General features: G+C 39.2%; 1 protein-coding gene across 1 annotated transcript in view; it reads left to right on the plus strand.

The window, feature by feature from the left end:
• Nucleotides 1-3,698: 3,698 nt before the first annotated feature.
• Nucleotides 3,699-26,770, plus strand: part of LOC131856758 (disease resistance protein L6-like) — a 34,136-nt gene continuing 11,064 nt past the window's right edge. The window contains exons 1-3 of the mRNA XM_059208680.1: nucleotides 3,699-3,888; nucleotides 3,945-4,033; nucleotides 4,149-4,201. Coding sequence (XP_059064663.1) covers nucleotides 3,699-3,888; nucleotides 3,945-4,033; nucleotides 4,149-4,201 — 332 coding nt within the window. The remainder of the gene's footprint in view (nucleotides 3,889-3,944; nucleotides 4,034-4,148; nucleotides 4,202-26,770) is intronic.

Below are 26,770 nucleotides of genomic sequence, written 5' to 3' on the forward strand. Positions count from 1 at the left end.
CTATGTGTCTCAAGATGAGAATATCCACACCATGGGAGGTTAGGATAAGGAGGTTAGGATGTGAAAGATAGGATAGGGTTAGTTAGACCCAAGATTAGATTGAATGGGTTAAGTTAGGGGATGGTTAGGTTGGGTGGTTAAAGTTAGGAGCCATGTGCTCATTTGAATTTAGAAATTCAAATAATTGGAAAATGGTAATTAATCTCAACAAACTTGAGTTTGTTAATCTTAATTATGGATTATAAGAATTGATTAATATGGGGAGACATTAATTAATTTAGAACTCATTAATCAAAGGGGGAATAGAGATGAACTATATAAATAAATCATTTAGATTTATTTACTAGTAGATGAATACATAAATTAATCAAATAACTGTGTATTTAATTAACTATCTTCAGACCATTTTTAGGTGTATACAATAAGTGTTACAAAATTTCCTTAACTTTCACATATTCTTGAATCTAATATTTGTCATGACAAGCATTCTACACAATCTTGTACTCTATTATAGAAAATGCATAGCTTGTAAAATGTTGACTTTTATTTGTGAGGTTTATTGTTCTGCTACTCATGACACCAACTCATGTAGGGTGGTACATTATTTAGAGGACTAGTGCAAAATTGATAATGACAACATCCAAACAACTTGTACAATATCAAAGAAAAGAATGAATCACAAATTTGAAATCAAGGATATAACCAAGGTTATACCATGCAAAATGAGGGATCTCAAAGTTAGGATAGGGTTAAAAAGGAATATTTCTACACTTAAAAGAAAAACTATCAAAGCCAGCATAACTTAAGAAGAACCTAAAATATAAGTTCACTATGGGGGTAGGATAGTACCATAAAGGGCTTGATAATGGGTTATTTTGGAAGCAATATAATAAGTAGTAGTATACCACCAATTAGCTAGGGGTAGCCTCTTATCCCAATACATATTTTTCCTAGACATAAATCAACATAAATAAGTCTCAAGGCACTTGTTGACAATTTCTATTTGACCATCCATTTGAATATGATAAGTTTAACGAATCAAGGTCAAGGAAATTTCTTACAACTTAAGCAACTCTTTCCAAAATCTGCTAACAAATGATCCATCATGATTTATACTAATAAAATTAAAAATCCCCATGGATTTTGAAGATTAAATCCAAATAAACGTTAAGAAACAATAGCAACATTGTAAGGTTGTACTAGTGTTTGGCATAAAAATACACATATTTGGTCAAGTAATACATTACCACCAAGATGACCTTTTTAGCACTTAAGGCTGCAAACCTACAGTAAAATCAATAAAAAGTACCAATCCAAGCCTAATTGAGGATCGGAAGTAGCTACAACAATATTATAGATATGAGAGTTTCCTCTTTACTACTTAGACATGCACCATTTATTCAATTGCACCTAGTTCGATGCCAAACATATCATACTCCAAAGTTAAGAGTTTCTAAAAATATAATGGGACCAAAAGTAAAGTGAAACTCATGAAATTTTTTAATGTGGTAAGGGAGACCTCTACCGATTTAGACCAATTAAAGGAGTTCTTTTAAATAAATTGGTTTGTTAAACTCGCTTTAATATTTCTTGACTACAAAAAATGGTTATCCCAAGCCAACAATATAGTTTTCCAATTTCTCAAACTCACTTTGATATTTCTAGACAAAATGTGTTTGACATAGTTTAGTAAGGGGACTAACAAAGTCATCACTTGAATTAGGACCAAAGTGAAATAAGGCTTCCTTATCAAATTCAAACTAAGTGAGATATTGTAAATTCTTGTTCAACCATTGAAACCATTAAAAGGTTTGTTTCTTCAAGGACAAAATTACAACAGAGAGACTTTGATCCTAAGGAATTGATAACTGTAAAATATCGACCAACCTTGCTCAACAAGCTAGTTAGATGCATACCAAATTTAAAAGAAACCCTAATTTAAGGGTAGAAGGAGGATCACCATAATCAAGGTACTTAGAACTTCTTATAGTAGTGGAACCTTTTTTTTTTACACTTGATAGTAGTTAGTTCATTTGGTGGTAGAGTTCTAGTAGTGAGCCTTTAGAGAGCTAAAATAATCCTCACTTCATTATACGTTAATGGCAAATCTATCTTAGCCAAGAAGCAAAACTTTTATAAGGATATTTGAAAACACTCATCATTGGGTTTCTAACCCAAAAAGAATAAATATTGTACATGCAAGGGGATTTTTCTAGTAAAACTGTGGGCAATAGATTAGTTCAACTATAGCTATAATTGGTTTCTAACCATAAAGGTCTCTCTAATGATAGGTGAAAGCATATGATGGATATCTTAGATGCCTCTAAATTAATAAAACTACACATAGGCCTTGCCCTAAAAAGAGCTTGTATGCCACTTGTAATGATCCTACAAGATAAAATATATTCAAAATAAAAAATATTACAAAAACAAGAGAAATAAAATGTTGTTATTATTTTCATACAACCACTTTGAGGAGGTAACCTCTAGATAGAGCATTCACTTTATTAATTTAGGATAGTTTCATCAATAAAATTTCTATTTTGTATTCTCCTATGTATTTTTTTTTTCTCAAAACAAATTATACAAAAAAAGGGTCTTAGGTCCATCATATAGAAACAAAAAAATATCTATAACCAAGAATAAAAAAGAAAAAGAGAAGTCATGAATTAGAATTCAAGGTCAAACTCATCCTTTTCTTAATAGTTGATCCACAACTTTTTTTCTTATGCGTAATTTATTATATTCTTGTAACACAATTTCAATTTTATTTATTGTTGCATACAACTTTTAAAATTTCCATTTACTTCATCAAAGAAAATTAAGAGAAAATACTCAAAGAACCCTACATAACCCTAAATATGACATAGTTCCCTCTTAAAGAACCCTACATAACCCTAAATATGGCATGGACATCTTCCAAATGTCACCCCTAGAACAAGTGGCAAGGAAAATATTTATTAAACTTCCACAATAAAAAGAATGTGACAGAAAACGTGACTCAATCAAATAAAAAATTAATAAAAATCTAAAAAATAATTAATTAATTAAAAATTTTAATTTTTAAAATATTAAAAAAGTGAATTAAATTCCTAACTAAACACCTAAATATTTGGATAATTTTCCCTGTGTGAGCCTGTAGAAAACACCTGCCAGTTGCATTTACGTGAATGTTTCAACAAATGCATTATGTGCATATCCTCCAATTCCATTCATTGCAATCCATACAACTTGCCCTTGCACAAAAAGGGTTGTAGCTATTCTGGCTCCAAAATGGCATGCCATGCCATGATGCGGCTCCCCAAAATCGCATGCCCTTTCATGCCATACAGCCCCATACAACATGTTCCGGGACCCACCATTGGGCTTCTGATGTGGAGGCATGTTGCTGTTTGCGGTTGACGGAAAGCATTTGCACGCGGCTAATATTTGTCGGCCACTCTCCCGATCACGCCTCACAGGCACAGCTACAGTTTGTAGCCACGTGTGTCCAAAAATTTGAATTTCAATTTTAAAAATCCTCTCCCGCTCCCACCCAAACATAATTTCAAACATATTTGTTTTGAATTCTACCGCTATTGAATTCCATTTTCATTTTCTGATGCTGCAATTTCATTTCCATTTTTTGATGCTAGGTTTGATGTTGCAGTCGGACTGGGGTTAAGAGGTTTTTCTTGTTGGTGCTAGTCGTTATCGTCATGAGAAGCATGGAGATGAAGGGTTCGTCTTATAGAAGTGGTGCTCCTGACGTTTTGTCTCAGATCTATAAGGAGCTGCCTTATTTTCCTAGTGTGGATGGAGCAAAGACTTTTCTGGGAGATTTCTGGCATTATTCTTTCATGTTGATATGCATTTTGGCAACTTCAGCTGAGACATTGAATGACATAGGTTTGAGTTACATATTAATGAAATCTATTAGTCTATATTGTAGTTGTTAATAACAGTGATGATTTCTACAAATATTTTTGTTGCCCATGGTCAAATCAGTTTGCATGGGAAAGATTTCAACGGCAGACCAATCTTAGGAGATAAGGTATTGATACTTAAAATACCCATAACATATTTTTTGCTCTGACTGCATATTCAGTGTTTTATTTCTTTTATCTATGATGCACAAGCATGAATTGTTGTTTCTTTATCTGTAACAGCTTGGAGAAGCCAAAAGAAAGAAAGAAATCAGATTTTTTCCAGAAGGGTATGGGTACAAAACCAAAAGTATTAAAGAAGGGAGAGCAAAAATTTGGATTCATCAATCCGATTATCATGATCCTACCACCCATCTAGTTGCTTCGTTTCCATGATAAACATAAAATTGGTTTTATTGTTCAAAGTTTGCATTTTAATATTTGAAGGATGTATGGACAGAAAGTAGTGTGTGAATGTTATTTTTGAGCGTCTGATTATCATAACATTATATAAGCACATAATGCATGGATTACTAGGGCTGTAAATGCTTGATATTTTATCTTTTCTTAAGTACGAACGACATAGTGTAAAGAAAAATTTTGTCTTGTTTTTTTGCTGTAGTTGGGTATGATTAAAACGATGTCTAGAGTTACAGAAGAATAATTTCCCTTGGTTCTTTCGTAGTCTTTGTCATGCTTCTCCAGTGGTGTTTTTGAATCTGAAATATTGAAATCAATGTTGTTGTAGATATAGAGTTTATTTTGTGAGGTTTTTTCCATCATAGAGTTTGTACTCTCATACCTAGAGACATTTCATGTTAATCAATGTCACATTCTTTGAATAAGAAAATTTTTGTCTATATTTTAATGTGACTCTTGGGTGCTATGAATGTGAAGTGATTGTATTTTAAAAAATGTGTGAATGAATCGCACTTCATAATCTGTGAATGAATCGCACTTCATAATCTACCAGTGCATGAAGAAAATAGATAACATTTTTTCCCCTTTACATTTCAGAGATATTTCAGTCTATTATTATTATTGTAGACTACGAAAAAAATTTGTCTTCAATTTTTTTTCATTTTTTTTTCTTCGTATTGCTTTATAATTTTTATAGTCATAATGGTTAGTGTAGATAATGGATTAGGCATATGTAACATATGCTCAATTTTTACCTACAGCCTTATCAGTATGGCTTTGAAGCCCCCAAAATTATAGTTTAGTTTTCTGAAGCGAAAAATTATTAATAATTATAATTTATTATTATTGGTTTGCGGATTGTGTGGCCGCCATTTCCTTTTGCCCCACGAAACAACAAATTCGACTAACATAGTGTGTTAGTAGCTTTCGCTGATTCATGGGCTGTGTGGCCGCCATTTTCTTTTGCCCTGTGAAACCTATGAATTCGACTAACATGGCATGTTAGTCGCTTTCGCTGATTCGCGGGCTACATGGCCGCCATTTATTTTTCCTTGCAAAATAGTGAATTCGACTAACATGGCGTGTTAGTCGCTTTCGTTGATTCACGGACTGTGTGGCCACCATTTCCTTTTGCCTCGCGAAACATCCTATTCTAATCTGTTGGGCCCACCATCCTTTTGCTACTTCGTGAAAGATAAACTCCACGCTATTTCGCCCACCGAAATAACGCAGACCGTCGGATCTTTTCAAGATGCACCTTCTTTACTTTCCACATCATCCTACATCAGGGAAGCCTACGTCGATAAGACCGAAACAACCCGAAAGTGACTAACACACTATGTTAGTCGAATTTGTTGTTTCGCGGTCCAAAAGGAAATGGCGGCCATGTAGTCTGTGAATCAGCGAAAGTGACTAACACGCTATGTTAGTTGAATTTGTTGTTTCATGAGGCAAAAGGAAATGGTGGCCACACAGTCCGCGAATGAGCGAAAGTGACTAACACGCCATGTTAGTCAAATTCGCTGTTTCGCGGGGCAAAAGGAAATGGTGGCCACGCAACCCACGAATCGGCGAAAGCCCTTTATTGTCATCGGGATAACATACACTATCGGCAATGAGGAAAAAATGTCATCCTGATACCCGATGGGGCTATCGGTGGAGCTCTTGCCGATAACCGATGGAGTCATGTCTTCATAGCAGTGACATCGGGTTATCGGGAGGTCCCAATTTATGTTACCCTAATACCCGATGCACTAAATGGAGAAGGGGACTCTATCAGAGAGACTCTCTCCGATAAAGTGATACCAAGCAAGAAGGGGAGTCAGACTCATCAGGATAACATACATTGTCGGGGAGATGCGTTTTGAGTTATCCTGATGCCCGATGAGGAAGATGAGCTTGACACAAATGAAGTGACTACATCGGGGAAGCCTACGCTGATAAGACCAAAACAACTCGAAAGTGACTAACACACACCATATTAGTCAAATTCGCTATTTCGCGAGGAAAAATAAATGGCGGCCATGTAGCCCACGAATCAGCGAAAGCAATTAACACGCCATGTTAGTCGAATTCACAAGTTTCGCAAGGCAAAAGAAAATGGCGGCCACACAACCCATGAATCAGCAAAAGCTACCAACACGCTATGTTAGTGGAATTTGCTGTTTCGCGGGGCAAAAGGAAATGAGGACCACTTAGTCTGCGAATCAACGAAAGCGACTAACACGCTATGTTAGTTGAATCTTCCATCAACAGGATATGTGCCTAAACAATGTTCCATGAATCTTCTCTCTTTCATTCTTTCTCTCTTAACTCTCTCTCCCTCTCTCTGCCTCTATCTCTCTATCTCACTCTCCTCCTCTATCAAGCATATCTCTCTCCCATTCTTTCTCTCTTAAGTCTCTCCCTCTCATCCTCTCTCTATCTCACTCTCACCTTCTCTCAGGTGTATCTCTCTCTTATTCTCTCCCTCTCTTCTCCCCCTCTCTCTCTCCCTTTCTCATTACCTCTCTTTCTCACTCTCTCCCCTGCTTCACACCTCTCTCTCTCTAGTCTCTTGTACTCTCCTTCCATCCCTTCCTCCCTCTCACTCAGACTCTCTCTCTCTCTCTCTCTCTCTCTCTCCTCTCTCTCTCTCTCTCTCTCTCTCTCTCTCTCTCTCTCTCTCTCTCTCTATTTCACTCTATTGACCCCTTAGGACACCATTTGGTGTCATTATGGGTCGTATAGTGTGCTAAGGGGTCATATGGTGTCCTATGACCCCTTAGGACTCCATATGACATCTTATGTGTCGTTACGAGTCATATGGTGTCCTATGACCCCGTAAGACACATGCATGGATTCCTAGGATACTATATGAGCCCTAAGAATACGATATGACCCTAGAGAGGGAGAGATAGGGAGGAGAGGGAGGGAATGGGGGAGAGACACACCTAAGAGAGGAGGAGAGTGAGATAGAGAGATAGAGACTGAGAGGGAGAGACAAGAGATAAATGAGAGAAAGAGATGGAGAGAGAGAGAGGAGGGGAGACAAAGATAGAGAAAGGGAAAGGGAGGGGGGAGAGAGAGAGGGAGAGAGAGAGAGAGGGAAATAGAATGAAATAGAGGGAGAGATAGAGATAGATAGCGACATAGAGAAGGGGACTCAGAGAGAGAGAGACAGACAGAGACAGAGACAGAGAGAGAGAGAGATCTATGAGGTGGATAGAGGGATTGGGAGAGAAAGAGAGACTGAAGAGATGGAGGGAGGGAAGCTGAGAGAGAGATAGCAAGAGAGGATGAGAGATAGAGAGAGTCTGAGTGAGAGGGAGGAATGGATGGAAGGAGAGTACAGGATGCCAAAAGGGGTCATAGGATGCCATATGACCCCTCAAGACACCATACGACCCATAACGACACCATTTGGTGTCGTTATAAGTCCTATGGTGTGCTAAGGGATCATATAGTGTCTTATGACCCCTTAGGACACCCTGTGACCCCTTAGATGTCGTTAGGGATCATATTGTGTCCTAAGGGTCACATGGTGTCCTATGACCCCTTAGGACACCATATGGTGTCATTATGTGTCTTATGTTGTCCTATGACTCCTTAGGACACCATATGGTGTTGTTAGGGGTCGTATGGTGTCCTAAGGGGTCATATGGTCTCCTACGACCCCTTACAACACCATTTGACCCCTTAGGACTCCATATGGTGTCATTATGGGTCGTATGGTGTCCTAAGAGGTCATATAGTGTTCTATGACCCCTTAGGACACTATTTGGTGTCATTATGGGTCGTATGGTGTCCTATGACCCCTTAGGACTCCATATGACATCTTATGTGTCGTTACGGGTCATATGGTATCCTATGACCCCGTACGACAGATGCATGGATCCCTAGGATACCATATGAGCCCTAAGAATACCATATGACCCTAGAGAGGGAGGGAATGGGGGAGAGACACACCTAAGAGAGGAGGAGAGTGAGATAGAGAGATAGAGACTGAGAGGGAGAGACAAGAGATAAATGAGAGAAAGAGATATGGAGAGAGAGAGAGAGAGAGGGAATGGGGGAGATATAGAAAGATCTAAGAGGTGGATAGAGGGATTGGGAGAGAAAGAGAGACTGAAGAGATGGAGGGAGGGAAGGTGAGAGAGAGAGAGAGAGAGAGAGAGAGAGAGAGAGAGAGAGAGAGGGTGAGAGATAGACAGAGTCTGAGTGAGAGGGAAGAAGGGATGGAAGGAGAGTACATGAGACTAGAGAGAGAGAGGTGCGGAGAGAGGGAGAGAGTGAGAAAGAGAGGTAATGAGAAAGGGAGAGAGGGAGGGGGAGGAGAAAGGGAGAGAATAAGAGAGAGATACACCTAAAAGAAGGGGAGAGTGAGATAGAGAGAGGATGAGAGGGAGAGACTTCAGAGATAAAGAATGGGAGAGAGATATGCTTGATAGAGGAGGAGAGTGAGATAGAGAGATAGAGGCAGAGAGAGGGAGAGAGAGTTAAGAGAGAAAGAATGAAAGAGAGAAGATTCAGGGAACATTGTTTAGGCACATATCATGTTGATGGAAGATTCGACTAACATAGTGTGTTAGTCGCTTTCGCTAATTCGCGAACTAAGTGGTTGTCATTTCCTTTTGCCCCGCGAAACAACGAATTTGACTAACATAGCGTGTTAGTAGCTTTCGCTGATTCATAGGCTGTGTGGCTGCCATTTTCTTTTTCCTTGCAAAACCTGTGAATTCGACTAACATGGCATGTTAGTCGCTTTGGCTAATTCGCGGTCCGCATGGCCGCCATTTATTTTTCCTTGCGAAATAGCGAATTTGACTAACATGGTGTGTTAGTCGCTTTTGGGTTGTTTTGGTCTTATCGGCGTAGGCTTCTCCAATGTAGTCGCTTCATTTGTACTGACCTTATCTTCCTCATCGGGCATCGGGATAACTCAAAACGCATCTCCCTGATAATGTATGTTATTCCGATGAGTCTGACTCCCCTTCTTGCTTGGTATCACTTTATCGGAGAGAGTCTCTCTAATAGAGTCCCCTTCTCCATTTAGTGCATCGAGTATCGGGGGTAACATAAATTGGGACCTCCCGATAACCCGATGTCACTACCATGAAGACATGACTCCATCGGTTATCGACAAGAGCTCCACCGATAGCCCCATCGGGTATTGGGATGACATTTTTTCCTCATTGTCGATAGTGTATGTTATGCCAATGACAATAAAGGGCTTTTGCTGATTCGCAGGCTGCGTGGCCGCCATTTCCTTTTGCCCCACAAAACAGTGAATTCGACTAACATGGCGTGTTAGTCGCTTTCGCTGATTCGCGACCTATGTGGCCACCATTTCCTTTTGCCTCACGAAACAACAAATTCGACTAACATAGCGTGTTAGTCACTTTTGCTAATTCACAGACTACGTGGCCACCATTTCCTTTTGGACCAAAAAACAACGAATTTGATTAACATAGCGTGTTAGTCACTTTCGGGTTGTTTCGATCTTATCGACCTAGGCTTCCCCGATGTAGGATGAAGTGGAAAGTAAAGAAGGTGCATCTTGAAAAGATCTGATGGTCTGCATTATTTCGGTGGGCGAAATAGCGTGGAGTTTATCTTTCACAAAGCAGCAAAAGGATGGTGGGCCTAACAGATTAGACTAGGATGTTTCACGAGGCAAAAGGAAATGGTGGCCACACAGTCCGTGAATCAATGAAAGTGACTAACACGCCATGTTAGTTGAATTCACTATTTTGCAAGGAAAGATAAATGGCGGCCACGCAGCCCATGAATCAGTGAAAGTGACTAACATGCCATGTTAGTCGAATTCACAGGTTTCATAGGGCAAAAGAAAATGGCAGGCACACAGCCCATGAATCAGCGAAAGCTACTAACACGCCATGTTAGTTGAATTCGTTGTTTCGTGGGGCAAAAGGAAATGGCGGCCACGCAGTCCGCGAATCAGCGAAAGCGACTAACACGCTATGTTAGTTGAATCTTCCATCAACACGCTATGTGCCTAAACAATGTTCCATGAATCTTCTCTCTCTCTCTTTCCCTCTCTTTCCCATTCTTTCTATCTTAAGTCTCTCTCCCTCTCTGCCTCTATCTCTCTATCTCACTCTCCTCCTTTGTCAAGTGTATCTCTTTCCCACTCTCTCCCTACCTCCCCCCCTCCCTTTCTCTTTTTCATCTCTCTCTCTCTCTCTCTCTCTCTCTCTCTCTCTCTCTCTCTCTCTCTCTCTCTCTCTCTCTCTCTCTCTCTCTCTCTCTCTCTCCCTCTCTCTCTCTCTCATTCTTTATCTCTAAAGTCTCTCCCTCGCATCCTCTCTATCTCACTCTTCGCTTCTCTTAGGTGTATCTCTCTCTTATTCTCTCCCTCTCTACTCCCCCTCCCTCTCTCCCTTTCTCATTACCTCTCTTTCTCACTCTCTCCCTCTCTCCCCTCTTTGCACCAATTAGGGTGACCTCCAATGGTTAAATTGAGACACCAAGATCCAAGATCACCAAGAAGGGGAAATGCACTAACATATTTAATTATGTCTTTTTTAAGGAAGGCAAGGAAGCCCTGGGCACCCCTATATAGAAAAGGGTGCCTCGAGTGCACCTGTTCATCAAAAATAGGGCAAATAAATGAGAAATGAAGAGAAAACAACTCAATGTTAGGGTTTAGATTACCGTACAGAAATATGACATTAGTTTTGAGGTAAAAAGGCTTGAAATGGACTCGGGTGAGAGCTAAGATGGGACACATGAAAGTAGGGGCACATAAAGTTGTGTAAATTGTGCTAGGTTACAAGTTACAACACTTCACTATCTCTCTCACTCATACACACACTCCTTATTTCTATCTCTCTATAAATCTCCTTTCCACATCTCTCTATCTCTTTGTTCCTCTTTATTCTATTTATATCTCTCTACCTCTATCTCATTATCTATACCCCTTAGGACACTATTTGGTGTTGTTATAGGTCCTATTGTGTGCTAAGGGATCATATAGTGTCCTATGACCCCTTAGGACAACCTTTGACCCCTTAGGACTCCATATAAAATCTTATGCATCGTTACAAGTCATATGGTGTCCTAAGGACTCATATGGTGTCCTATGACCCCGTAGGACACATGCATGGATCCCTAGGATACCATATGAACGCTAAGAATACCATATGATCCTAGAGAGGGAGAGAGGGGTAGGAGAGCAAGGGAATGGGAGAGAGACACACCTAAGAGAGGAGGAGAGTGAGATAGAGAGATAGATACTGAGAGGGAGAGAGAAGAGATAAATGAGAGAGAGAGAGAGAGAGAGAGGAGGGGAGACCAAGATAGAGAAAACATAATATTGATGAATCAACACCTTGAGGTCAACATAATTTGAATTCTGATGATGTTTCAAAATCATTATCAAGTTATTATAGATGTATCTTCTTCTTCATCAATAACATACAAAGGTAGCTCATTAAACAAAACAAGCATTATCTCATCATATTGCTCAATATAACTAGGTGACTCATTAAACAAAACAATCAAAAACTTGTTATCAACACTTTTTACTTTCTCTTTAACCTATTGTTCTATATCATCATACATATCATTTTATTCCAATAAATTTAATTTTTCTATTTCTACATCATTTGCAGGTGTATTGACAAAAGATAACTTTGTTTCTACCTCAAAAAAGTCTCTCTTTTGTTCAACAAAATAGCTCTTTAGATATATAATAGGACCTCTTGGACAAAGGAAAATGATGCTAGGGCATGAAAGTTGATTTGCAAAAGGACTTTGATAAGATTTGGGGGTTCCTTGAGGTGGAGACATCTCTTTAAAGGGTTTCTCTTGGGGAATGATGACCTAGTTTTCTACATACATTTAAAATCTTGCATGCATTGAAAGATTATAAATCTTGGGATTTCAACTTTAGAAGAATCACTTGAAGGTTGAATCTCTAGTCTCTTCTTCTCTTTCCATCAACCTCTCTCTCTCTAAACCCTTCCCTTCCTCCACCCCTCTCTCTCACCTGGGATCTTTCTCTAGTCTCATACTCATTTTCTATCCCTTCCTCCCTCTCACTTAGTATCTATCTCTCTCTCTTAGGTCTCTCTCTCTTAGGTTAGGCTTGGGAGGGAGAGAGGGAGAGAGAAGAGAGGATGGAGGGAGAGAGGGAAAGAGAGGGTGAGAAGGAGAGATACTTGAGAGAGAAAGAGAAAGGGAATGGGAGAGAAAGAAAGAGTGTTAGAGGGAAAGAGAGAGACTTGAGAGAGAAAGGGAGAGAGGGAGAGAGGGCAAGAATGTGAGAGAGAGACACTTGAGAGAGGGGGAGGGAAATAATGGGAAGGAGAGAGGGAGAGGGAAGAGAGAGGATGGGGGAGGGAGGGAGAGAGGTAAAGAATGGAGAGAATGGAAAGAATGGGAGAGAGACACCTACAAGAGAGGGAGAGAAAAAATAGAGAAAGGGAAAGGGAGAGATAGGGAGAGATGGAGAGAGAGAGAGAGGGAGATAATGAGAGAAAGAGAGAGACACCTAAGGGAGGGGGAGTGAGAGAGATAGAGATAGAGGGTGAGAGGGAGAAGAGGGTTGGGAGGGAGAGAGCTAAAAAGACTTAGAGGGAAAGAGATAGAGGCCATATGGTATCCTGAGGGGTCATATGGTGTTTTACGACCCCTCAGAACACCATATGACTCCTTAGGACACCATATGGTGTTGTTATTGGTTGTATTGTGTCCTAAGGGGTCATATGGTGTTCTATTATCCCTTATTACACCATATAACCCCTTAGGTGTTGTTAGGGGTCATATTGTGTCCTAAGGGGTCAGATAGTGTCTTATGACCCCTTAAGACACCATATGAACCCTTAAGACACCATATGAACCATAACAACACCATGTGGTGTCCTAAGGGGTCATATGGTCTCCTAAGAGGTCGTAGAACACCATATGACCCCTTAGGACACCATATAATGACACCAAATGGTGTCCTAAGGGGTTCTATGGTGTCCTAAGGGGTCGTAGAACACTATATGACCTCTTAGGACACCATACGACCCATAATGATACCATATGGAGTCCTGAGGGGTCATATGGTGTCTTGAGGGGTCATAGGACACCATATGACCCTTTAGGACACCATACGACCCCTAACGACACCACATGGTGTCCTAAGGGGTCATATGGTGTCCTAAGGGGTCATAGGACCCCATATGACCCTTAGGACACCATATGACACATAACAACACCATTTGTGTCCTAAGGGGTCATAAGACACTATCTGACCCCTTAGGACACAATATGACCCCTAGCAACACCTAAGCGGTTATATGGTGTACTAAGGGATCATAGAACACCATATGACCCCTTAGGACACAATACGACCAATAACGACACCATATGGTGTCCTACGGAGTCATATGGTGTCTTGAGGGATTGTAGAACACCATATGACCCCTTACGATACCATATGGTCTCTATCTCTTTCCCTCTAACTCTTTTTACCTATCTCCCTCCCAACCCCCTTCTCCCTCTAACCCTCTATCTCTATCTCTCTCACTCCCCCTCCCTTAGGTATCTCTCTCTTTCTCTCATTATCTCCCTCTCTCTCTCTCTCCATCTCTCCCTATCCCTCCCTTTCCCTTTCTCTATCTCTCTCTCCCTCTCTCGTAGGTGTCTCTCTCCCATTCTTTCCCTCTCTCCCTCCCTCCCCATCCATCTCTCTCTCCCCTTTCTCCCTCTCTCTTAGGTCTCTCTCTCCCATTATTTCCTCTCTCTCTCTCTCCCTTTTTTTCTCTCTTTCCCTCTCTCCCTACCCCATCCTCTCTCTCTCTCTCTCTCTCTCTCTCTCTCTCTCTCTCTCTCTCTCTCTCTCTCTCTCTCTCTCCCCCCTCTCTCTTAGGTGTCTCTCTTTCCTATTATGTTCATCTTTCCCTCTCTCCCTCCCCCATCCTCTCTCTTCCCTCGCCCTCTCTCCTTCCCATTATTTCCCTCCCCCTCTCTCAAGTGTCTCCCTCTCACATTATTTCCCTCTCTCCCTCTCTCCCTTTCTCTCTCAAGTCTCTCTCTTTCCCTCTAACACTCTTTCTTTCTCTCCCATTCCCTTTCTCTTTCTCTCTCAAGTATCTCTCCTTCTCACCCTCTCTTTCCCTCTCTCCTTCCATCCTCTCTTCTCTCTCCCTCTCTCCCTCCCAAGCCTAACCTAAGAGAGAGAGACCTAAGAGAGAGAGATAGATACTAAATGAGAGGGAGTAAGGGATGGAAAATGAGTATGAGACTAGAGAAAGATCCCAGGTGAGAGAGAGGGGTGGAGGAAGGGAAGGGTTTAGAGAGAGAGAGAGAGGTTGATGGAAAGAGAAGAAGAGACTAGAGATTCAACCTTCAAGCGAAGCCTATTCAACCTTCAAGTGATTCTTCTAAAGCTGAAATTCCAAGATTTAGAAGCTTTCAACACATGCAAGATGTTAAATGTACGTAGAAAATTAGGTCATCATTCCCCAAGAGAAACCCTTTAAAGAGATGTCTCCACCTCAAGGAACACCCAAATCTTATCAAAGTCCTTTTGAAAATCAATTTTCATGCCCTAGCATCATTTTCCTTTGTCCAAGAGGTCCTATTATATATCTAAAGAGCTATTTTGTTGAACAAAAGAGAGACTTTTTTGAGGTAGAAACAAAGTTATCATTTGTCAATACACCTGCAAATGATGTAGAAATAGAAAATTAAATTTATTGCAATAAAATGATATGTATGATGAAATAGAACAATAGGTTAAAGAGCAAGGAAAAAGTGTTGATAACAAGTTTTTGATTGTTTTGTTTAATGAGTTACCTAGTTATATTGAGCAATATGATGAGATAATGCTTGTGTTTGTTTAATGAGCTACCTTTGTATGTTATTGATGAAGAAGAAGATACATCTGTAGTCACATAAATCTATCTAGTTTAATTAAATGAATAAATTCTATTTATTTGATTAAAAATCCACTAGCCATTAGTTAATTAAATTAATATTTAATTAATTCATCTTCAAACATTCTTCTATTAATTAAATAAATTATTGAATTTATTTTAATTAGTTCACTATACCAAACTCACAATCAATTAAATGAATAAATTCTATTTATTTAATAAAAATCCCCCTTTTCCTCTTTTAAATAAATTAACATTTATTTAAATCATTAAACCCCCCCCCCCCCCCCCACTTGCATTTTCCTACAAATGCAACTTGCACCTATTTATTGAAATAAATGAATTTTGTTTTAATAAAAATTCTATTTTCCCTCACCCACCAAACCCACTTGCAATCCTAACCCCCTTCTAGATTCTTCTAAGCCCTTCCTAATTAACCTAATCCATCCCCTAATTATTGTCACATTCCTAAGCAACTTGGAGTCACTTCTCAAAGACTTCAAAGTCTTTGAAAAGCATTTATTGCTTTGTGTGTTCAACAATTTAACCTCCAAAGTCTTCCAAACCACTTATGGCTCTTACATGACCATTTATGGTTAACCCCTAACTCAACCCTCATGTAACCCATGTGTCTCCTCAAGCATTTATTGCTTTGACCATGGTTATCCCTTTTGCCTTTGCACAAGAGTTTATCCATTGGATAAAAGCTTTATTCTTTGAATAAAGAATTTATTCACTCAACCCAACCTTGACCTTAACCCCCAAGTTGACTCCCAGGTCATGTCAAGCATTTAATGCTTATTCCCTCTCCTCTCAACCTATCTCATATTGACACTTTTCATTGTGGGATTGGATTGAAAACCATCACATGGATTGAATATCATTCAATCCTAACCCTTGTTGAGATTACTCAATCTCAACCATCCATTGCTCCATTTTACCTATAAATAGAGCTCACATTCCTCATTTTCAAATCCTCAAGCCTCAAGCATCCTGAAAACTTGTATGCATTTAAGCTATAGGCATTTTGAGAGAGCATTTTAGCATAATCAACTCATATATTGTCATTTTGGATAAAATAAATCATTTTAGTATCAATAGCTTAGTATTAGCTTCTTTATTTACATTTAGAGCAATACTTCAATCTCAAACCTCCATAAGCATCCATAGTGCAAAAAGCTGCTGAGAGCTACACTATTTTGGAACTTGGAAAGAAGAGGAAGAAAGGAGAAGAAACCAAGAGCATGTTAGGAGGCATTTGGAGATGCCTCATCATATTTACCTTCTTAGTTAGATATTTTATCATGCTTTTGATATCTCTTTTGATATGCTTGTGTAGGAAATTATTTTGTATGTGATTTCTGACACTAACAATTTGTCTTTCCTTCTTGTTTGTGTTTGGTTATCATTGACTAACCTTCCCTTTTTGCAGAGCATCATTTGGTGAACCCGACATGAATCTAAACACCTAAAAAAATAAATTTTTTTGACAACTAACATGTTTGAATGTTGAACTTGACACACAGGTTGCGCTTTAGCGCTATTGATCACGTTGTAGCGCTATTGCAACTTGTTGTTCTAGTGCTATTGTTCTTACAATAGCGTTATTGTACCATGTTTAGCGCTATTGACATTGTTTGAGCACTTTTGACCTTGTTTGGGCGCTATTGAACATGTTTGAGCGCTTTTGCCTTCCCTGCCATTCTTCTTCTTTTAGCGTGTTTGTGTTAAATAGCACTTCTGTTTAAACACAGAGTAGTGCTATTGTAACAGAACGTTGTAAAAACGACCCTGTAACCAAAAGAAGAAAAATTCTTAGGCTTGTGGAAGCCCACCATAGGTTCGGTTTTTACTAACTATTTGTCTCTTGTGCAGGTCTAAAAACCAACCTCTTTAAAAATCAAAAACTTCTTTTTGGTGTTTTAAAAATTGAACAACACAAAATTTGCTTTCTTGCAAGCTTAAGATCAAAATTTGTGTTTGGTGCTCTAAAATTGAACAAAACAACTTTTATTTATTGCAAAGTTTAGGCTTAACTTTTCATTTGGTGCTTAAAATCAAAACAAATCCATTTCTAGCATCAAAAACTTAAGCAAAAATTTACAATCCACACTTCAATTTTTGGTGCAATTAAAACTTACAATCCACTTGTTTCAAACTTTTGCAAAGCGATTTTTCCTTTATCCGTGCTTCAAATTAAGTTGACCAGGATTTTCAAAGTTCTAGTTTACTTGAAATTTTGCATTTGAGGTTAAATAGAACACCATGATTGTTGGAGCAACATCTCCAAATAGTTAGAACACATTGCGATGGGAAGTTAAAAAGAACAAGTGTTTTTCGTGCCTGGCACACTTGTGCAAAAAGTTGGTCAAGTGGTCCTACTTCTAACACACACTATCCTCTCCCTTGGCTTTCATGGTCCTAGGTGCAAGAGAAAAGTGTTAGTAACACTCAAAAATTTTATCTTTTTAAGAGAGGCCTGCCAAGAGACACATCACTCTTAAGAACGACCTCGCATGGTAAATCCTTCGAGCCGCTACAGAAATCAGTTGAGAGCAAAAGTTGTAGCCTTGGGTATAGTTGTTCCTACAGTGTAACTTGCCGAAAGGACAAATGAGCCCCACAACAAGTTACAAGGCTCTTAAGTGAGTCACTAAAGAATGAACTTATGTCCAAAGACATCGAAAATGACTAAACACCTTTAAGTAGTAGCCCACCCATTCTATTGATTGAGAATATTTGAGATATAATTCAGTGCAAGAGCATAGATGGTTTTTCTCCCAGGATACTCACCATACATATTTCCTTGAGTAGAAACATAGCTTTTTGAAAAGTCACTTGTGGCTTGATAAAAGTGGTGACTCCCCCATCATAGGGATCATCTATTTGTTATACTTGCACAAGACTTAGTTTATCACATCCTTACCTACCACGGCGGGATTCATAAGGTATGTGGTACCAAAGTCGAAGAAATATCAAGATGTGGGCTGAATTTATCACAACTGGCCATTTGACCTTAGGGATACAAAGTGTTTGAAGTGTCTTCATTTTAGTCAAGACCAAGTACAAATTGAGCCGACTTCAGGCTTTGGAAAGAAAACACCTAAAATATACTTAAAGGAAAAGGTCATAAAAAGTCCAAGGATTGGGTTGATCTAGACCCATACTCATTTGTGTCTTTTAAGGCAACATTATTGTGTTTGTGTGCTTGCTTTGTTTTCTTGTCAAAGAAGAATCAAAAATCAATTCCAAAACAAGTATTCATCCAACCAAACATCTTTCAAAACAACCAAAAAGATCAAAAACAAAGAAAAGAATCAAATTTTATGACCATTCTTCACATCTTGAGAAAGAAGAATCTTCATCAAAATATCAACTTGAAAAGAAGACCATTGAGCTCAAAGGCTTTGATCAAAAGGAGGAAATTCTTCTATCTAAATAGACAAATCTTTGTCTCTCATAGAGTTTTTCTACGTCACATGTGTCTCTACCTTCAAGGCAAAACAAACGAATTTGATTCAGAATCATTAAACTGCAGAGCTTTTATGCAATATAGAGCTTTGAGTTATCACAAAAACCAAGGAGGCAAGATTAATCCCAACTTCTTCCCAAACGTTTGTATCACATACAACATAACTTGAGAAATGGCACCAACACCCGAAAGGGAAGAGGTAGAATTTGTTCCATTTGTGACACAAAGCTTTTATTGAAGTTAAAACATTTCATCCATCACCCCATTCATACATCATCACACATCATCATCAATCTGTTCCAACTCTCAAAACATCAAGAGGTTCTTGTCCTAAGTTCTCTTTTGGATATTGCTTGAATCAAACACATCACATCACTTTTTAGATTGTTTCTACATCTAGGATAAGCTCATCCTAAGAGACACATCTACGCAAGTTAAAACTAGTTCATGAGTGAATCCTCTCACTACTAGGTAGTTAAATCTGTAACACATCTACCTTTTAAAGTGCTAGAGATCTGCATGCAAAACCATTCACGAAACATCAATCTTTCATTTCATCAACAACTCATCATCATTTTCGCTCAACTTCAACAAAAACTTGTAAACAAAATGGCTCACACCTGATCACAATCAAGGCAACGAGAAGTAGAAATTGAAGAAGAGGAGGAAAATATCAATTAATTTCAAGAAGCACTTGGAGGAAATGCGAATGATGACAACCCAAGTACTCCTACTCCTGCAACAATAGAAAGGGCCTAGCATAACCCTCTTTTTAACAGACTTTTTGACGAAATACTCAGGAGCAATGCAGATGCTCACTTTTTAAAGATCGTTCAAGAAGGAGCCAAACTTCCCTTTGACTTTGATCTTGCCCAAAGACAAGCATCAGAACGAAAAAGTCGCCATGAAGAGGAAAGAGGTAGAGATCCCATTAGATATAACATTCCTCGAGGTAACCCACCACCTCCTCCTCCAAATGAAATGGAGATGTTGCGGCAACAAGTTGAAAATCTCGCCCAACAACTCCATAGTGGTGTAAAGACTAACCAATTCTCACTCAATGACATTTGTCCCTATCCCTTTGATAGAAATCTTTATATGCCACCCTTGCCACGAGGATTCGGAACACCCAAATTCAAAAAATATAGAGGAAAGGGGGATCCTCGCGATCATGTCAGAGAATTTTATTCAGCTTGCCTCGAAGTGGCATATGAGGACACATACCTAATGCAACTTTTTCCCCAAAGCTTGGGAGGAACAACCACATCATGGTTTTCCCGACTACTAGGTGGCATTAGGACCTTTGAAGAGCTAATTCAGAAGTTCTTGGCACATTACTCTCATAACAATGAACGTGACATCACCATGGCTGATCTGTGCAACACTAAACAAAAACCAGGTGAACTATTCTCAATATTCTTGCAACGATGGCGCCAAATGTCTAGCAGACATTCTCTTCAGTTACCTGAACGAGAACTAGTGGAAATATTTATTTCCAACTTAAACAAAGAAATGGAGTTTCACCTGGATGTCAAAGACACAGACTCCTTTAATGACATGATCACCAAGGGCTTAAAATGTGAGCGGGCCCTCATCAAGAAAGGACTTATCAAAATCTACAATGAACCAAGGGATAGTCCTCGCCCACACTTCAATAATGACAAACCAAGCTTCTGGAACAAAAACAAGAATATCGTCAACGATGGGGTTGTGGATGCCAGAACTATCAAAAGTGCACAACCTATGGTTCAATTTGCAGGACATAATCCTCTACCTTAGACTAACACAAATGTTCCTTCAAATAAAGGTTGCATCACATCTCACGATAAACCTAGACCTCATCAGCAAAAACAAAAATGAACATACACTCCCTTAGGGGAACCCATCAAAATAGTATTGCGACAACTAATTTCTCAAAATTTGGTCACTCTACCTAAAACATCAAGCTATGAGCCTCAGGTCAAACCTGCATGGTGGAGAGATACTGAACATTGTGATTTCCACCAAGGGACATAAGACAAGTAATTGTCACAGATTGAAAGATCTTATTCAAGATCTTATTGACTGAGGTGAAATTGAAATCGAAGGGCATGACCCAAAAACAACAAACAATGATCATCTGATGTTCAAAAATCCACTTCCATCACAAGATCAAAGGGGTCCTTCCACTTCTAGGAGAGGCACTGATACCACTGATTATATGCAGGCTGCATATAATTATACAGTAAATCACCTGTATGATGCCAGTGAACAAGTTGCAACTATAACCATCCAAAATCCCAGCTCAAATTGCAATGTTGTTACACGTCGCGACAAGGTTACCATAAAGGCAACTCCACAAGGCACCACCTCCATACCAAAGCAGTACAATCTTGTGGATTAATTAGACAAAACACCTGCGCTTATATCCATTTTAGAGCTCTTGCACCTATCCCCATCTCATAAAACAATCTTGGATCAAGCTCTCCAAGAGGCGTCAACCCCTACAAACCTGAATACAGACCAATTTCAAGCTATGGTTGGAAGTCTAAAGTCATCCCCTTGTCTCAATTTTTCTGAAAGTGACAACTCCTCCTTCCAGCAACCTCATAACGCCTCACTACACATTGAAGGATTTATCAACCAGCATAGGATCAAGCGAGTCTTGATCGACAATGGAGCAGGCCTGAATATTTGTACATTGCAGTTGGTCACAACATTGGGATATGCCATAGAATCAGTGGATCCCCGTAAGAAGATCACAGTCAAGGCCTATGATGATGCAGAGCGTTCCTCCAAAGGAGCGGTGGTACTACCAATCCGAGTAGGCCCTGTTGTGAAACACATCATCTGTCAGGTTTTGGACCTTCCTCTACCATACAATCTATTGTTAGGAAGACCTTGGATACATGCCATGCAAGCCATTCCATCTACCTACCATCAATGTATCAAGTTCCCACATAACGGTGTAGAGATCACAATCCTGGGCGATGCAAATCCCTTTGCATATTGTCATAAGATCAGCCATCAACCAGAGATTACCGTTCCTAATAATAGAGAAGCCATCTCCTCCACATCATATATAAGTCCAGCCTCTCTTGCCAGTTCAAATACCCCTATACCCAAGCAAGGAAAGCTTAAAATGAAAATAGCAGAGGAAGGTCCTGGGGAATACAACTTAAGTCAACTCTTTTGTGTGGGACAAATGCCCACTTCTCCTAAAACACATGGCAAACTGCAGCAGTTACTCCAGCAACCACTGATCATGCCCGCATGTGCTTTAATGTCTTTCTTCCTTGGAAAGAGTCAATAAGAAGAAACCCAAGATGAGGAGTTAGCGGAATGGATCTATAAAGATCCCATCACCACTAATATACTGCAAGCTACGCTTCCCATGGATCAATATGGCAAAGGCCTTCTCATTATGCAAAGAATGAGGTATGATGGTCAGAGCACTTTGGGATCTTGCAAACAAGGAAGACATGAACCATTGCTACCAGAATTAAAGCCCAAAGATAATATAGGCCTAGGCTTCAAAAAGGCAATCTTTCCTAAGCTCAGATTCAAAGGAAAACCTAGCAAACCGCTATATTAGCCTATTGCAAAAAAGACACATTTTGTTATCAAAGAAGCATCAAACACCATCGCAACTGCCCCACCAAGGTTTGAAATCCCAACACAACCATCTACAATGCCAATCATCCCACCAAACAAACCAGTAATCCCATCAACAGTGGCAATAACATCAAAAGCACCATTAGCAGCAGCAACTATATCAGAACCCGCAGCAGCATCCACAACACCAGTAGTTCCAACAGAAGCAACTGAGTCAACACTCCCGATACTACCTGTATCAAATTCTTTGATCCCCATCATCCTTCCTGCAGTACCAATCACACCTACAGTATTTAACACAAAGGACATCCTAGTATGGTCTAGTAATCGGATGCTGGAAAGTGATTCAGAGACTGACTCACATGAATGGGAATTTGATTACATACAGCTTAACACTTCAGATGAGGAAGACACATTGATACCTCCACCTCGCAAAGACATCCCTATTTACGAAGAAGCACAGATAAAGACTTCTTGGGTTCCTAAGCTAGAAACATCTTCCACAGACCCTACGTCTCATCCAATGCTTGATTCTGACAGGGAGAGTACCATCAACGACCTTCACCATAATGTCTTAACCCTCACTAATACGTCTAACGAACTTAACCTAATCGATGAAGTAATGCCCATTATCCATCCTGAACTCATCGAATGGAACCAACCAAATCCCCCATGTCTTGACCTCTTCCAAAACGACGAGGCCATCATTGACTTTTTGGAATTAAGGGATAACCTACCAAGCGGGGATCACAAAACTGGATTCGCCATAGAACTTAATAGCGCAGCATACTTCGGGGTGGATGCCAAACCTTTCAGCTGCAAAAATATAACAATAAAACATGGATCTTCCAGTGAAAACCACACCGTGGCACTATTTGATCCAACAAAAGTAAAAAGAAAGAGCGTATCCTATGGTGAAAACCTCTCTGAGGCGCCTGAAGATGAAGGGTTTGACATTCTCCCTGCTAGAACATAACAGGAATTATCAACGATTCTCATCGAGGCAACCAAAGAATACAATGTGGGGACTCCTAAAACTCCTCACCTCATACATCTGGCGTCTCTTTTAACTCTAGAGGAACAACCCAAGTTTGTAGAGTTATTTCAAAAGTGTCAGATCAACTTTGCATGGTCATATGCAGACATGCCTAGGCTTGATCTTGATTTAGTCATGCATCACCTCACCGTAGTAGAAGGAGCCAAACCTGCCAAGTAGAAGCTTTGCAAGATGCATCCTTAGATTGTAGTACTAGTCAAAACAGAACTCAAGAAACTCCTAGATGTTGGTTTCATTAGACCAATTGATTATGCAGACTGGATATCCAACATTGTTCCTGTCGGCAAACCAAAAGGGGGCATCCACATTTGCACTGACTTCAGAGATCTGAATAAGGCATGTCCTAAGGATGACTTCCCCCTACCAAACAATGACATCATAGTAGATCTGATGGTAGGACATGCCATGCTTTCAGTCATGGATGGCTTTTCAGGATACAATCAGATAAAAATCGCACCAAAGGATCAACATAAGACAGCCTTCACATGTCCATGGGGCACATATTGCTGGAATGTAATGCCTGTCGGTCTAAAAAATGCAGGAGTGACCTATCAACGAGCAATGACTACTATCTTCCATGACATGATGCATACTATGATGGAAGATTATGTTGATGACTTACTAGAAAAATCACTCACCAGAGAAGGTCATCTTGACATATTAGATAAAATCTTTGATAGACTGGAACAATGGGTGAACTCACAATACTGGTTCCCACTTTTTGACCAACTTTGACACTTAGATGAACATTTTGAAAAAAACCTTCACTTTCCGACACCTATAACTTTTAAACCATTAAGAATTTGAAGATGATGTAAACTAGTGATTTGCAACATCTTGTTTGTAGATTCTAAATATATTTTTTTCAATTTTTTTTGAATAAAATTCTATTGATTTTTCCATCTCCCTCAAAAAGTATTTTTTTTACAGCAAACAACATTTTTTTAAGAGTGATGTGGATCCCGAAACGCATAATTTTTTTTCTACAAATGATAAAAACTTAATTCTTTTGAATTTTGGTTTGTAACATTAATACCCAGGGCATGCAATTGGTTTGATAGTGTTATGTTGAATATTTTTCATTTTATTAAATTTTGAAATCTGACTAATTATAATTTAGATATAGGTGTACGTTTGAACACATAACTTGTTCTATATATATCAAATTTCATTTTTTTTGTTTTGTTAGAAATAAGACATCAATACCTAGTGCATAGATATTTTTCAGAATTTTTTTGGATTAGTTTACTATTTTTTCCAATGCATTGAACAAATAAGTTTATGTTCGATGAAAAACCTACAATCATAAGAAATAAAAAAAATATATATTAATGAAATTAAAGATATTGAAAATTATACTATTTGGAAAGCTTATAACAAGGACTAAATACTTTTAAAAAAAAAAATTCTAGATGAGTTCATGTGATCCCCCAAAAACTAATGTAAAATTGGTTTTTTATCAACATTTGATAGATGCAAAGGAGACTCTATTGCAAGTATGATTTAGAAGTAAAGATGTTCTATCCAAAAAAATTTGATCTAAGAGCCTTTGATCTAACTTTCTTCAGTTCATTACTTCAAATGGGACCTCTTAAATCTTAAATCATTATATTTTCTAAAAAATGTATGATTTCAGCAAAAATCAGGATGTACCAAAAAGTGGGAACCAGTATTGTGAGTTCACATCTCCATGGGGCACATATTGCTGGAATGTAATGCCTTTCAGTCTAAAAAATGCAGGAGTGACCTATCAACGAGCAATGACTACTATCTTCCATGACATGATGCATACTATGATGGAAGATTATGTTGATGACTTACTAGAAAAATCACTCACCAGAGAAGGTCATATTGACATATTAGATAAAATCTTTGATAGACTGGAACAATACCATGTTCGACTCAACCCAAAGAAATGTGTCTTTGGAGTAACCTCCGGGAAGCTTCTAGGATACATTGTCTCAAGTAAAGGTATTAAGGTTGACCCAACAAACGTCAAAGCAATCATGGACATGCCACCACCAAAGAATATCAGTCAGCTAAGGACATTACAAGGATGCCTTCAATCCATCTGAAGATTCATTGCACAATTGGCTAATAAATGTCACCCATTCACACACTTGCTACACAAAAACATCCGCTTTCAATGGGATGCAAGATGCCAGCAAGCATTCCAGATGCTAAAAGATTATCTCATGAATATGCCATCGTTAATCCCACCAAATCCAAGTAGACCGTTATTACTCTATATCTCTGCAACAAGTACAGCATTGGGTGTACTATTGGCACAACATAATGCAGAAGGGAAAGAATGTGTTGTTTACTACATCTCTCGCACACTGGTTGGCTATGAACTCAATTACACACCTATTGAGCGAGCTTGCCTAGCGGTAATCTTGGCAGCCACTAAACTAAGGCACTATCTGTTAACACACAAGGTACAGCTCATTGCAAAGATTGATCCACTCAAGTATTTACTCAACAAAGTAGCATTAACAAGTCACTTAGCCAAATGGGTGATGATTCTCAGTGAATTTGACATCAAGTATGTGGACCGTAAGGCTATCAAAGGACAAGTCATTGCAGATTAGTTGGCCGATGCACCCCTCATAGGCGATCATCCTCTCATTTCCAATTTTCTAGATGAAGAGATATATATGATCACAATAGCACAACCATGGAGACTATACTTTGATGGTTCGTATACTAGGCATGGATCGGGGGTAGGCATTCTATTTATCACACCTCAAGGTGACAACATCCCAAAGTCTTACGGGCTCACATTTCCATGCACAAACAACATAGTAGAGTATGAGGCCTTGATCATAGGACTCAGGGTAGCCGTACAATGGAAATTACAAGAACTACAAGTATATGGTGACTCACAACTGGTCATTCGACAAGCAACTGATGAATATCAGACCAAGGATGATAAACTCATGCCATACAAGCAAATGGTGGACAGTCTAAAAACATCATTTACTACAATTACCTTTGAGCAGATACCAAGAGATCATAATCGAGCTACTGACGCTATGGCTACTATCGCATCTCTCCTAGATCTTCCGCAAAATTCAACACGCTACGAGTTCTTGGTAGAAAAAATTTGGATCCCCACTTATGATATCCCCGAATCTGAGATGATATGTCGCCTTGTCGGTTGCAAATCCCCATGGTACGGTGAGTTTTACACCTATCTCCGCGATCACATCCTTCCTCCTAACCAATCGAATAACCAATGTAAAACCTTCATTCGCCAAACTGCTCAATATACCATTATTGTCGAAACCCTATACCGACACAGTCTTCATGGTACTATCCTTCGATGTCTGGAACAAGATGAGATAACAAAGGCCTTGGAAGAGGTACATGAAGGAATTTGTGGAACTCATGCAAGCGGTCCGTCACTAGCCAAGAAACTCATGCGCACTGGATACTATTGGCCATCTAT

Source organism: Cryptomeria japonica, chromosome 7 (genome assembly GCF_030272615.1).
Source record: "Cryptomeria japonica chromosome 7, Sugi_1.0, whole genome shotgun sequence".
In the NCBI taxonomy this organism is placed as follows: Eukaryota; Viridiplantae; Streptophyta; class Pinopsida; order Cupressales; family Cupressaceae; genus Cryptomeria; species Cryptomeria japonica.